This window comes from Aristolochia californica, unplaced genomic scaffold (genome assembly GCF_029961685.1).
Source record: "Aristolochia californica isolate CCGP_79_NKW_82.1479 unplaced genomic scaffold, dmAriCali1.0.hap1 SCAF_6, whole genome shotgun sequence".
Taxonomy (NCBI): Eukaryota; Viridiplantae; Streptophyta; class Magnoliopsida; order Piperales; family Aristolochiaceae; genus Aristolochia; species Aristolochia californica.
Genome location: NW_027182257.1, coordinates 42,081,174 through 42,095,036, shown reverse-complemented (window position 1 = coordinate 42,095,036; position 13,863 = coordinate 42,081,174). Strand labels below are relative to the sequence as shown.

The 13,863-nt window shown below is 39.9% G+C and overlaps 2 protein-coding genes and 1 pseudogene across 3 annotated transcripts; all 3 read right to left on the bottom strand.

Moving 5' to 3' along the window:
• Positions 1 to 4,267: 4,267 nt before the first annotated feature.
• Positions 4,268 to 5,890, bottom strand: LOC137935435 (G-type lectin S-receptor-like serine/threonine-protein kinase LECRK3; annotated as a pseudogene).
• Positions 5,891 to 7,751: 1,861 nt separating this feature from the next.
• Positions 7,752 to 8,523, bottom strand: LOC137934995 (ethylene-responsive transcription factor ERF098-like). The gene has a single exon (XM_068779609.1). It carries the CDS (start codon positions 8,498 to 8,500, stop codon positions 7,988 to 7,990), a length of 513 nt encoding a protein of 170 aa, XP_068635710.1. The 5' UTR covers positions 8,501 to 8,523; the 3' UTR covers positions 7,752 to 7,987.
• A 977-nt stretch (positions 8,524 to 9,500) lies between these two features.
• On the bottom strand, positions 9,501 to 13,527 carry LOC137934523 (small ribosomal subunit protein uS19). 2 transcript variants are annotated; one of them, XM_068778916.1, is made up of 4 exons: positions 13,441 to 13,527; positions 13,229 to 13,374; positions 13,077 to 13,134; positions 9,501 to 9,956 (listed from the first exon to the last, which is right to left on the bottom strand). In XM_068778916.1, the coding sequence occupies exons 1-4, from the start codon at positions 13,441 to 13,443 to the stop codon at positions 9,708 to 9,710; spliced, it is 456 nt and encodes a 151-aa protein (XP_068635017.1). In that variant the 5' UTR covers positions 13,444 to 13,527; the 3' UTR covers positions 9,501 to 9,707. The 2 variants fall into 2 exon arrangements, with proteins under 2 accessions (XP_068635017.1, XP_068635018.1); XM_068778917.1 differs by having other exon boundaries at positions 13,229 to 13,370; positions 13,441 to 13,513.
• Between the last annotated feature and the right edge of the window lie 336 nt (positions 13,528 to 13,863).

Here is a 13,863-nt window from a genome sequence, read left to right as displayed (position 1 = left end):
CTGGTGTTTTAGTCCTCCGCCGGCTTATGATATTCTAATGCTAGAGGAGAATTGTTGTCGCCATACTTGTTTTTCTTTGAAGAAGGCAGGCCAGGAGCATCCTTTAAATAAGGAGATTATTGACTCACTCAAATGGCTTCTTCATTAAAAATAAAAAAAGGCTTATTTTAATTGCCAAATGGTGGGTTAGAGGATCATCTTGGCATCAATGTTATGTTCTACAAATACATTTTAGGCTTTTCTTTCTGGAAGCATCTGCTCTTTAAGCAAAAAAAAAAAAAAAAAATCAACTGCTATCCAAAGATTAGTCTAATCCGTAAGATTATTTGCCCATATACACACCCAATCCAATCTGCATGGAAATGGATCAGATGAACCATTTTGCAAAAGTGACTGTTTGAAGTAATAGAGTTCTCTCCCTAGCTAATATGCTAATTGATGTAAACTGTGTAGAAGCAGATGGAGGCAGCTGGTTCAACTTGCATATCGGATAAAAACATGAATACCTGGCTGGTTGGTATGGTCTGAATTTGAATTATACGGGTTAGTTCAGTCCGATTCAATCATTTTTAATGAAAACATTATTAGAGAGAGGAACCTAGTACATATATTTTAAAAAGGTAGTATCAACCAATTGAAGATTGATTCATAGCCAATGGTTGAATCCAATCTAACTTGAATGTGCCAAAACGAGTCATCCTACCGATTTGATGGCCGGTTCGGTTTTAATGATATTAATTATAATAGATTTAGTGAATCGACATACTTATATATTCTTAAATCTTTCTCTTTTTTCATTATCATTGTTTTTAAAGCTTGTATAAAAATACAAGGTTTTCGTTCACCATGTCTTCTTCTGTTGATTTCCAAGAACAAGACATAAACAAAAGAGATCTTAAGGGAAGTAGAGATGAGAAAAATTCTAGCTCTTAGGAGAGAGGAGAGAGGAGAGAAGAAAGAGGTTTATGGACGAATTTGAACCAAAAGGAAGAAACTTGAATACTCTACTTCATGTCTTGAGGCTATATTTATAGTTGTGTAAAGGTGTTTATAATGACTATAATACCCTTAAGGCTACATGCTTCAAAAGAAAAAAGACATAAGAAGGCATACACTAGCTTGCATAATTACAATTCTATGTCATCTCTATGAAAGTTCTCCTTATTTACTAATCATACCACCCTTACACACGTAGATGTCTCTTAACATCTTCCCTCCTCGTGGGTTTATATAAAAATGGGCGTTGTAAGATTTGTTTAGGATATTGATGAGTATGCCTTCTAATTTACTATTATGTGGGTGTTCAATCAAAATTTCACATAATATCAAAGTAGGTAGGGGTTCATATATAAGCCTCTACCCAAGCTGTGTAGAAACCACAAAAAAGCCAACTAGTTTTTTTTTCTAGAATGAGCTTTAGATAACCCTGTTATGATCACTTTCATGACTCTGATCCATTTATTGATTGAAGCACTTTGACAAGAAGAAAGCCAATCGTATATACCATTTTGACTATGTCAGATAATATTTGTTCCATCAACTGTAGAGTAATTTCAAACTTCCCACCTCTATGCACCATTTGAAACGGATCTTGTAATTTTAATTCCACTTTGAATTAAGATCAAGAACTCTGTTTAGGACAATTCTATGATAATTGGAACCCGGATTCCAATCAGAACAGAAGGATATCTGTAGTTAACAGCCCTATATGAGTCTAATCTCTAAAGGAACACCCAGTTTATGAAAAGTTTAAAAGTTTTAACTCTCTTTTGGAGATTTAAAAAAAAAAAGACAAAGAGGGAACAATCTAGGTGAGTAGTTTCTATTCTATTCCACTGCATATGTTGTTAATAGTAGAAACAAGAAATAGCAGAAACCCAACAAGGATGGCCCGAATCAAAGCTTGCCTGGAAGCTGACTTGTGAGCTTAAGGAAGAGTGTGGAGTTAGATTTTACAGCACTTCACCTTGATATGTGTTGGGGCCACTTTTCATTTGAAAACACACATTCTTAGCAGGAAAAAAGTATACAGATGCAAACAGATCAACCATGTTTAAATGGAATCACATACTGTGCAAGGGGTTTTTCCTTTTACAGAACTATCCTGTAGTGATAAAGACAGTCTTCTGCTTCCAGTTAGGTTTCTGCATGTTTAAGAAATCTGAACTTGTTAATAAAAGAGATATATAATATATATAAAGCATAAAGATAGCTTCCATGAATCCATGACTCTCAACTTGGGTTCTTCCCACTTCAAGGAACTTTTTCAGTTTTCTGTCAGTTTTCACAAATATGTTAGTGACTGAAAAAAGGCTACCACCAAGCTCCAAGGTTGTCATCCTGTTTCTTCATTTTTATCAGTTTTTGAATCTTCAGAAGAGTAGAAACTTTATCTGCATAAGAGTACTTGCCATAGCGCCATCCCCAACAAGTAGTTAATATCTGGAGGGTAAGTTTTCTCATATTTACTGATCTCTCAATCGAACTTGTTTCAGTTCCAATGAAATCAGTTAACCTTCTTACTTACAGAAACTAGTGACTAAATCGTCATCTCATGATTCCAAGTATTTTCGGAAGCTGAAGTTGAGAATAAGTCATATTCTTTGGGTTTGCAAGAATCAGGGCATAAATGATGGGACGGCAATCTGATATTCTGACTAACTACATAAAACTTGAAAATTGATGGGGACAGTACTGTCTCAAGGCAATCTAGATGAAGAACCTGAATAAGCAGTTATGGTGAATATATTGGTTGCCACAGTACTTGTTTTTCATAGTCTTAATGAAGTTTCACTAAATTTAGCCATGGAGGTCCAGTCAACCCACTGGAATCTTGATCAAGTTGTGTTAGTGAGGCTGTTTCTCAAGAACTGGAAAAGTTTGAATAACAATGTTCAATCTTCATTTCATCCAATCGGCACCAGATTGCAGGTAGCAAGCACAACATAGTACCGAAGATAGAAGATGCCAGGAAAATGAAGAATCTACTCATGCAAAGAATGTTAGGAACCCCCAAAATTTCAGCCTGTAATCAATCAATCCTCACAACAGAACTTTGCAGAAACCGATAAATTACAGAGAAGTTACTAGATCACGCTGAGATCGCAGAGATCTGACTAACAGTAACAGTAATCGGAAAACTTTCTATGCAAATATGTACCGAGCAAGAAATGGAAGAATACCCCAAAGAAGGGGAACGCTTTCAAAAGACCAATCTCGTAAAACTCAATGTGAAGTCGTTCTATAAAGCCAAAGAATTGAAACCCGCCTCACAAACACCAAAAAATGTATCTGATTATTCATCTACATCAGGAGATCGACGCTGGCGCGTATTCCGTTTCCATGGTTGAAGCACTGAATCTTGGTACTTAGAGGGTAAGGCCATAACTCTTTTTCGTCTTTTGGGCTTCGAAATTACTTCAATTTCTCTTTTTCTATCTTCCTTCTCTTTCTTTATCTTCATATCCTCTTCTTCCTCTCCAAATCCATTTACAGCAGCTTTCTCGAACCTCAATGCTCTCTTTGCTCTTCGGACAACTTTCCTCTGCGTGAACGAGATGTTGCAGATGGCGGGAGCCGTGACATGCAGAACTGCCTCCACTAGGAGATCGAGGCCTTCGCAGCGAGCTTTGCGGTCAGATGAGGAATTTGATTCAACGGAAGCCAATGGTGAAGAAGAAGCCGAAGAAAATGAATGACAGACAGCTGAGAAACGAGAGCTTGTGGGAGTGATTGACGATCCTCGAATCCTCATTGTAAAAGGCAGTGGCAGAAGTTGCTCAAATCAGGACAATGTCTTCTCTGGGTATGAAGAAACTGGCCGTGAATTTGATGAATACGAAGATGACGAAGGAGAGGAAGAAGCAGGGAAGGAAGATCAAATTGCGACAGGAGAACCTATATATGTATACGATACAGAGTAGACGGTAGAGTTTCTTTGCAGAAGGGTATTGACGCTCTGAACGAGTTATTCAGACTCGCCCAAGCCGACTCCGAGGGTGTGGGAGCTGTACTATAACAGTTTATAACTCGGTTCTTTTTATTTTGCTGGGTTATAAAAATTCGCTCTAAAACTCAGCCGTCAGAGCTAGCACTCAGAGAACATTAAGGCCGTGATAATAGCCTGGCCGGAATTGAGTTATTAAAAAAATCATTTTATGTAACTGAGTTAACTCAGATTTGGACATTAAGGCCGTGATAATACCCTGGCTGGAATTGATATTAGAACTGCTTAAACAATTCGTGCTTATAATTCACTAGTCACAAATCACAGAGCAGGGAGAGAGAATTTCAGGCCAGTGAGCTCAGGAAGGAGGAAGGGTCTGGTTGCACACCAGGTTGCCACCATTAATACCCTCTCAAGCCTTTTAGTATCCTCTTTGTCATCTGTCACCAACATGTCCAATCTTCCTTCCTTGAAGCAATCAAAAGCCCACAAAGCCAAAATCGCCGGTTCTCCGCCGCCCATCTCACGCTCAACGTTTCTTCGGCAGCAAATGATCTCCAACGGTAGGACCCCGAATCTGTACACATCCACTTTGCTGTGACGGGCGTGTTCTTGAACCATTCAGGTGCAACATATCCTCTAGTTCCCCTTAAGTTTGTAACCGTTCCGAGTCTGGTTTGCATTGAGCAGCTTTGCCAATCCGAAGTCGGAGATCCTTGGCATGAAAATGTCGTCTAGAAGCACGTTTTGAGGCTTGATATCGCAGTGGATGATTTGGTTTTGGCACTCTTCTTGCAAGTACAGGAACCCTCTTCCGATTCCGAAGGCTATGTGAATCCGTTGGCTCCAACTGGGTTTGGAATCTGCGAACAGGAAGCTGGCCAGAGACCCATTGCTCAAGAATATGGGAACCTTCATCGCAAAATCCTAGCAGCGGGACGAGATTCTTGTGATGAACCTTGGCGATTGATTTCAGTTCGTTCTTGAATTTCTGATCCTTTCATTGGGCAATTAGTCTAAGCTTCTTGACAGCCACAAACTTGGTGGAACTGGATGTTGACAAGACTCCTTTGTTGACAGTTCCTAAAGAACCAATGCCGACTACTTCTCTGAAACCAGTCATCATCTCTTCCAGCTCTCTTTAAGTGAAATTCATGAGATTTCCTCCTGAGTCATCTGATTTTGGAGAGAGCTTTTCTGACTTGTTCCAGACAAAGAGAAAAAAACACACGAGAGTTGCAGACAGCAAAAACCCAACTAATATGACCTTGGTAGGAAACGGGAGAGAGAGCAAGCCGCCAGGTTCCCGTCATTTTGGAGTATAAGCTTGAATCTTCCACCGGAGAAGTTAGGCTCTGTTCGGCGACGAAGTTCACTTCTCCTAGCAAACGTCTCGGTGGGCGAGATCGAATCGTTGGGTTCTGCAAAACTTTCCCAAGCATAGTCCGAACCCACGTCATCTGCCACGTCGCCATAAAAAGTTGGAATGTTCCATGTCAGCTACCACATCACCAATCTCGCCCACGTCAACTGCCACATCACTGTCACGCCACATTAGCCCTATACTTATTTTCTTCCTTTTACTTTCATTATTGATTTAAGTTTTTTATTTAAAAATTATTATAATTTTAAAAATCTAATTTGTTGGCACATATTTTATTACCTTCTATTTATTATAATAAAATATAAATTTATATATTATTTATTAAATAAATATTCTTCTAATCTAATTAAAACCTTTCATTATTAATTTAAGTATTTTTTTTTTAAAAAAATATTCTTTATTGGTACATGTTTTATTATGATCGGCCGCCTTCCTGGTTTGTTTTGGTTTACGTTGTTTGTCGTGGCGCCTCGAGTAGGTACAAGCGGGCCACCCTCTTCAGGTCCGAGGCTCACCGTGTCCATCCGACCAGAGAAAGTTCTCCGGTTAGTCACAACCATTAACGGCAACCATGGCCTCTCTCCCCGAAAACGAGTGATCCTCGTAGGTCACAGCTTTGGCGGTCTGACGTAGCTGTTGCAATGAAAACGTTCCCGGAGAAGATATCGGCTGCCACCTTTGTCACGGCTTGTACGCCGGATTGCTCTTCGCAACCCTCGTATATCTTGGAACCGGTTCTCCCGCTCATCTTTATAGTTTTTTCCTGTGTATAATAATTGATCATTGCTCGGGTGAATGTAATCCGAGGAGACGGTTCTTCATAACTAGATGAGCTCTTATCATCTGCCGGAGAAGCAGCTGACTGAGTTCTTATTTGGTCTAACCTGCAAATAGTCCAAATTATATCAAAACTGTCCCCAGAAGGTAATTAAAATATTGAAACAGATGTTGATCAAGTCCCATACGCATCTCTGCTAGCCCACCCACGATTAAAATAAAAATTTTAAAAATTAACCGAATTTTTTTGTTCTTTTCCGGCTTAATATAATTTATCGTAACATGTATTTTTATAAAACTCTAAGCGGTTTCACGGAAATTCGGGTCTCTGAGCCTTTTGATCCGGTCTAAATCGTCAGAAAACACGTCAGTGAGATCACCGCATCGGACAGATCCCAAGTGCACCGGTTACCACCGCACCGCCGCTTATACCTCAAAACACCAACACGTGACGGGGAAGGGCCCTACACCGAAAAAGCAGCCTGACCCGGTCAAAAAAGTTGAGGGGGAGAGGGGGGGCCTGATTGATTCGTCATTCCTCCGCATCCCGCGTCTGCTGACTGGGTAAGAGCCGCTGTCCCGACACTCTGACACGTCAACGTCAGACTCGTGCGTGTTGCGATTTGCGACGTCGTCTCCTTCGTTATTCAAAAAAGCCCTCGAATTCGATTGCTCCTGTCGGGAATTTCCCCGCGACACTCCGTTTCCGCTTTGAAGTTTGATCCACACCCACTCCTCCTTTATTCCCCTAAAGCGTCCTTACCGTGAGACGCTCCTCAAACTCTTTCTGGTGGTCACTGATTCACATGGCTCTCTCTCTCTCTCTCTCTCTCTCTCTTACTTACGCAAGTCTCGGAGACCCCCACAGCAAAAGGCTCCTTCCTTTCGTCTTCTCTCCGTTGATACGGTCCCCGATCGACACGCGTCTCGCATTCGGCCAAGCACGGCGACGAAGTGTTCCAACGTGTGAGATTTTTACGCCGGCACTGCACCTGGCGTCCAAAGGCTTGCCTGCGCCGCATTTCAGGATCTCTCCATCTCCTTTATACCGTCACAACGCCACGTGGGCCCCACTCCCTCCTCCAGTCTATATAAGGCGCGTCGGGCGGCACGACATTGTTTCTGTGTTTTCTGTATTTTCTATTCCATTCACACCCCGTGGCCCCCACAATTTATTCTCACAATGAAAATACCGAAACGACCCTTATTATAAAGCTCTGATATTTCAGGTATCGTCCCCGAGGTCACCGGTCAATGGGGCGAATTATTGGCAGGACGTGTTAAATCACAGCAGTTTGCCTGATCACCTTCATCGGCAATTAATCCCTTTTTAATGAAAAACAGGAATCAACCACTTGGGACGTCGGACCAGGTCAAAGCCTCGTAAAGCTAAGAAAGACTGAAAAAACAGAAATGGATTACGATGAGGAAAGAAGAAAATGTTAAGAGATTATGATGACGCAAGAAAAAACGTGCTTCTGAGAGTTCAAATTTTTTAATGGATCAATCGTGATGATTTCAACTGTTTTCAGTACTTTTTTCTCGATTAAAAAACGGCTGCAAAAGTGTTACAGGGAGGGACGCGGCCGGACTGTTGGAAAGAAATGTGCATTTCGCATTAACGACGGAGACGCAGACGGCACATACAATTAATTTTTTTCGTTTTTTGTACATATTAAGAAAGCTTTTCTCCGAAACTGTACATCAAACGGGAACATGAGTTCACTTGCTACCGGTTTGAAAAAAAAAAAAAAGGGCAAAACAGGAAGACTAAGAAAACCAAAACAAAGAGAAACCGAGGCGCAAGTGTCGCCGGCGGAGACAGCAGAGATTAAGAGATCCGGTGATCCATCTCCAAAAATCGAATCTAAATCAGCCGATCATACCAGTGGCGCTGGGAGATTCAGATCGAAGGCGAACGGCTTTTTCTCCTTCCGGCTATGGCTCTTCTCTTGCTCGTTCCGTACTACTAACTCCACCGCCTCGAATTTGTATCCGGAGAAATCCGAGGATCCCGCCGGCGAAAACATTTTCCTGTAGTCGGATCCGTACGGAGGCCGGAACTGGTCGAGTTGAAGGGTCTTCGTCAAGCTAGTTGTCGGAAAAGCTACCTCACCGCCGTCAGCGAAGTTCGTCTTCGCTTTCGGCCCGCGAAGGTTGCGAGCGGCCTCGTCATATGCTCGTGCCGCCTCCTCAGCGGTGTCGAAGGTGCCGAGCCACTTCCTCGTCTTCTTCCAGGGGTCCCGGATCTCAGCGGCGAAGCGGCCCCACGGCCGCTTCCTCACGCCTCGAAAGTGCGCCTCCTTTCCTATCCCTGCGGCGGAATCCGCCGGAGGCCTGTTATCCCCGGCGGCGAAAGCGTCCTTCCGAAGCTGCAGGGTGTCGACAGCCATTTTTTCTTTTGAAGCGCAGAGAGGCCAACATAAATCGGTAACGAAAACAGAGAAGTAAGAAAGATTATTTATAGAAAAAAAATAGATGGACTTCGTTTAGCCCGACAGGAATTAATTTATTATTTATTATTTTCCGGTTTTTCTCCCTTTTTCCCGCGCTGCATGTCATTAATGCCAGGCTCGCATGGATACATTACGAGTATCATGGATGTACATATACGTACAGTGGGCCCTCAGAGAAAGATGCGTCGATCGCGAGAGTAAGGAAAGAGTGATCACTAGACACGTGGACACCAGTCACCTGTATGGGCAACGGCTGTCTTCTTTTCCTTTAACTTGCTCGGCTCTGCCGGCCTGCCTTTTTTTGCCCTTTTATTTATATTTTATTTGTTTACTAATAAAATAATGATAAAAACTAAAAAATAACAAGAAAAACGTCCAAGTAGATTCGACGGCGCCGGCGCCCAGCACGCAAGGGCATAAGAGTCATTTGACTGAGGACCTAGACGGCGTGCATGGTGTCACGTCGGCGCGTGCGGTACCCGCAGACGCGGTCAGGAAATTGGGAACCACGTGATAAAGGCAAGTGGGGTCCGCAGTCCCTTACGGCGGGCGCGGGGTTGAGGGGCGACTTCGCATCGGGTCGAGGACGGCAAATAAAGATTCCAGGGAAGAGTGTCCGAGTAAATGACTGGGTAAGGCGACGAATTAGTCGTTTTAAGGTATCAAAGTTTACAACCTAGGCCATGGATAAAAAAAATCATTTGAAATTCAACTAGCACAATACACTTAAAAAAGTAAGCAAGTTTAGAGAAAAAAATGGAGATGCGTGGTCAATTTCTTTAGTAGTAAAGATAACCAATCAAATTGAGATACACAATCTTTGATTTGACTGTTTTACTGTCAAAAGGTCACCACACCATGAAACAACCTAGCACTTGGAAACACCTCGTTATCGAAGGGAAACATCTGCAACATGGCATGGACTACTTCCTAGACGCATACAAAATACCCTCCTGGGCACAACACTTCATAATCGTGGCATCTCAACGTTAAGCGGTTGACATTGTTTTACTACACACAAGTAACGACAACTAACTCTTTTGATCAAATTTGTAACATCTATAACACAAAAGGAAACTGAACATTTATAAATAAAAAATAAAAAATCAACTACACCCATCGGCGATTCATACACAGAAATAACTCATTTCAGAGGAATAAATCTTGATGAATGAGTAGCACCAATACCTGGCCTTCCATGCTTAACTGGCTTATAGGAGATGGAGAATTCAGCTAGATAGTGGCCAATCATTTCTGGCTTGATCTCAACCTGGTTAAAAGTTTTGCCATTGTAAACACCAACTATGCTTCCAATCATTTCAGGTACAATTATCATGTTGCGAAGGTGGGTTCTAACTGGTTCAGGCTTCTCACCAGGAGGTGCCTCTCGCTTCTGTTACATATTGAAAATAAGAATAGTAATATTGAGGTAACGAACTAGAATATAGCAAAGCTACTTTATTCAAGAAAAATAGCTATAAACATCACAAGTAAAAAAAAGTAAACTATTGAGTACGAAAACGCTAAGCAGTTTCACAGAGGTAGGTTTTCAGTACCCAACTGACATATACTAAAATTTTAAATACTTCTATACTCAAATATCATCAGACCCAGACGAGACTCTACAGTTGAACCAGGTTAAATCAGAACCAATCCATCCATCAGGTCTGTACCAACAAAAAAAGCAACAGATTGGCAAAAAACAGCTGACACCGGTTCATACAGTTTAACTGCAACCCCAGGCTACACTACAGGGGAAGGAACTGCTGATCCCCTCCTCCCCATGTTTGAAACTGACAGGGAAGGTCCGTGAGCTTCCCAGCTGCCTCCCCCACCAACAAATAATATGGGGAGGGGGAGAAGGGCAAAGATGAGTAAAGTACAGTTGGCAAACAGTTGATTACAGTCAAGGTCTCAAAAGAGATGAAAGTAACATCACCCCCCAACTCTCCCTTCATATAAAAGAAAAAAAAAATCAGTAAGATAGACTATGACTTTATATGATCTAGGTCAAACTCAAGTCCCACATCAAGATGTAGTAATTCGCCATATGGCCAGTGGGCAACCAGCTTCAACCATTCCATTTGGCCCTAGAAGATACACTCAACAAAACCAAGGAAAGTGAATGAATATTTCATTATGTACATTCTTACTGTATTTCCATAACTTTTATAATTCCATTGCCTCTCATTTTGAAGGCCACTCTTGTTCTTTTAAAGTACCTATAAGGGAACTTATTGAAACTTGTGACACAAAATACACTTCATTGTATTCATGACACAGTTAATATCAGGACATGTCATCATTAGATTCCAATCCACCTGTGAGCTTAAAATGCACTACAACATGAGAACCCACAAAGATTGATTTTGAAGGGGAAAACAAAAACAAAAAACGACATAGAGCTCACAAATACTTACAAAAAACAAGAAAGTCATCACCCTAAACTGACGACTCAGAATATTTTGCAAAACTTGCTTATATAATAATATACAATTCTTTAACCTAGAAATATCAGATCAAAGTCCAAGAACTCATCCTACTTAGGGTATGCAATGGCAATGTTCACAAAGATGAGAAGAAGGCAAGGCAAGACAGTTCAGTGGAAGAAGAAGAAGACGAAGAAGAATAAAAGCTCCAGAGAAGGGTAAGAAAGAGCTTCACAAACAAGCCCTTCCATAAAAACTTCAGTACTATTTACTTGAAATGTATTTTAAAAAAGTAATAATATTAATGTTCAAATAATTGAAAATCTAAAAAATTGACCATAGATTCGAAAAAAATTAGTCAGAATGTATACCATCACTGATCTGGACTTCTTTTCAAGATAGAAGTACAGGACTATTTATAAGGAACTTGATATATGTCCATTAGCATTCAAAGCAAGACATGGCCATAAAGAGGCTTTTTCCCCGCTTTGCCAAGATGGACTCAGGACCATCTGATATTGACCAGATGTAGTAGCTTAAACAAACAAATCATTAACTTCTAGCTGTGATCTTCTAATAATAGGTCAGGATTAATAAGTCAGAATGTATCCTATTTACTGATCTGAACTTCATTTCAAGATAGAAGTGCAGGACCGTTTATAAGGAACATGATATAAGTCCATTATCATTCAAAGCAAGATATGGCCATCAAAGGGTTTTTTCCGCTTCGCCAAGATGGACTCAGGACAATCTGATATTGACAAGACGCACTACCTTAAACAAACAAATTACCAAACTTCTAGCTGTTATCTTCTAATAAGTATCTTCACAATACAACTAAATAATGATACATACAGAGTCAATGTCAAGTAAAAATATTTTAAAAAAAAGTTTAAAAATTAAAATTTCAAATATTCACGTTGAGAAGCACCTATTGCACCAGAAAGGAATTGTGCTCAGAAGTAAGAAAAGTTCAAATCAGCCATACCCAGCAAATTGAAGAACAAAAACTAGATGCAAAGGCTACGTTCACAAAATTGCAAAACCAATATGCAACTACATATCTTAAATTACTATGCTTATTGTTGAATTTGTACTATAAATCAAATAAAACTTAATTTTAGAATGAGAGTAATAAAAAACTATGGATTATAGAGTGAAAAATCAAACCAGAATGTATCCCCATTACTGATCTGAACTTCACTTCAAGAGTAAAGTACAAGCCAGTATAAAAGAATACTTTCTGTAAGTCCATTAGCATTCAAAGCAAGGCATGACCATTTAAGGTTTCTTTCTGCTTTGCCAATATGGACAAAGCATGCTTTCCAAGTGTAGTTATCAAAAGGTCTACTACCTCATAAAAATCCAAGTCATGAAACTTCTAGTTGCTATCTTCTTGTGGTCTTGTTTATTACGGAAAGCTCTTGGAAACTTCTAGTTGCTATCTTCTTATGGTCTTGTTTATTACGGAAAGCTCCTGGAAACTTCCAAGCAAATTATGAGTTCAGTCAAAAAGAGATATTTCAATGAGAAAACTATCAAACGGATGTCCTAACATCTAAATGGACCATTTCTGTTAGTTTCTTAAAATCAACTAGGATCAGACTGCAGCTACTCTAGAGAAATAGCATTTCCAAATTCGTAACAACCGGAAGTTGCACTTCAATGCATCAGTAACCCTAAGCCCTAAAATAACTAATCAGAGTTTATGATTTTCCAAGTAACAAATTGGACAAATCATCATAGAATCAGATCCTTCATCATAGCAACAGAGACAAACATTCCGTATCACCTAAAAAAAATTAAATTGAGAACAACAGTAACTTGGGTAACAACTTAAGCAAATGAAAATAAGAAGAATAACTCAGTATATACAAAGTACGGAATCCAGCTAATCACAACATGTCTAAGAGATAACAATACACAAATGAGGATGCGACGATGTAACATTTAAAAAAATTTGTAATCCGGTTCATACCACAGCAACTTATAAGGATATTTAAAGCGATGGAAAAGCCAAACATTCAAAAGTGGTTAATTCCAATCCAGAAGAAAAACAGAAATCCAAATGCGACCTCACTTACCGCTTTTCTCAGTTTCTTTATCAATGCCATTGGCTTACGCTTCAGACCCCTTTGAAACCTAGAAGAGTAGGAACCGAAAAAAGAACATAAAAATAGCTGCAAATAGAAGAAAATTATAACTAGAGAAATAACGAAACATTGAATTTCATTACCTTCTACGAGCACGAGCACTAAAAAGCTTCACAAGCTCATCAGTAGACATGTCGAGAAGAGCATCCAAGTCAACACCTCTGAAACTAAACTTCTTAAACGTTCTCCTCTTCGGCTGCCCCGAAGCGACATCTGCTTCGACATCTGCCTACAAAACAGGAAGAGAATGAGGCAGAGAAGCTGGCACACTGAATAAGCAATCGTGCCCACTTACCATGGTTGTGAAGGAGAAGAAGATTTCGACCCAAAACCCTAGTTCGCTATCGCTACCCCCCGAAGTACCCTAAGGCCTAAGTTTTCGATTAATTCCAAAGACCAGCATAAGCTTCCTTATTTTTATACATGACCTTGTAATTATCAATAAATAAAATACAAAAAAATTACCAAAAATTATGCATCTAAAATTAATTATTAAATCAAATGGACGATAAAAAAAAATGACACACTTAATAGTGTATCCTACCATGAAAATCACAAAATTATCTCTTACTTTAATTTTATTTTAAATACTTTTATTTATTTTAAAATAGTAAAATGAGAGATGGACCCTCCACATTTTTTTAGGGGGTGTTAATTTTACTCATGAGATGATTTTATGTTTATTATTATTAAATTAAATAAAAATTCTTACTTAATT

What these genes read in the sequence shown, in the direction of transcription:
- LOC137934995 (XM_068779609.1), bottom strand. Translation starts at nt 8,500, where the DNA reads ATGGCTGTCGACACCCTGCAGCTTCGGAAGGACGCTTTCGCCGCCGGG.
- LOC137934523 (XM_068778916.1), bottom strand. An exon ending in AGTGCTCGTGCTCGTAGAAG is followed by an intron (nt 13,135 to 13,228) that starts GTAATGAAATTC and finishes CTACTCTTCTAG; the next exon opens with GTTTCAAAGGGGTCTGAAGC. An exon ending in TAAAGAAACTGAGAAAAGCG is followed by an intron (nt 9,957 to 13,076) that starts GTAAGTGAGGTC and finishes AATATGTAACAG; the next exon opens with AAGCGAGAGGCACCTCCTGG.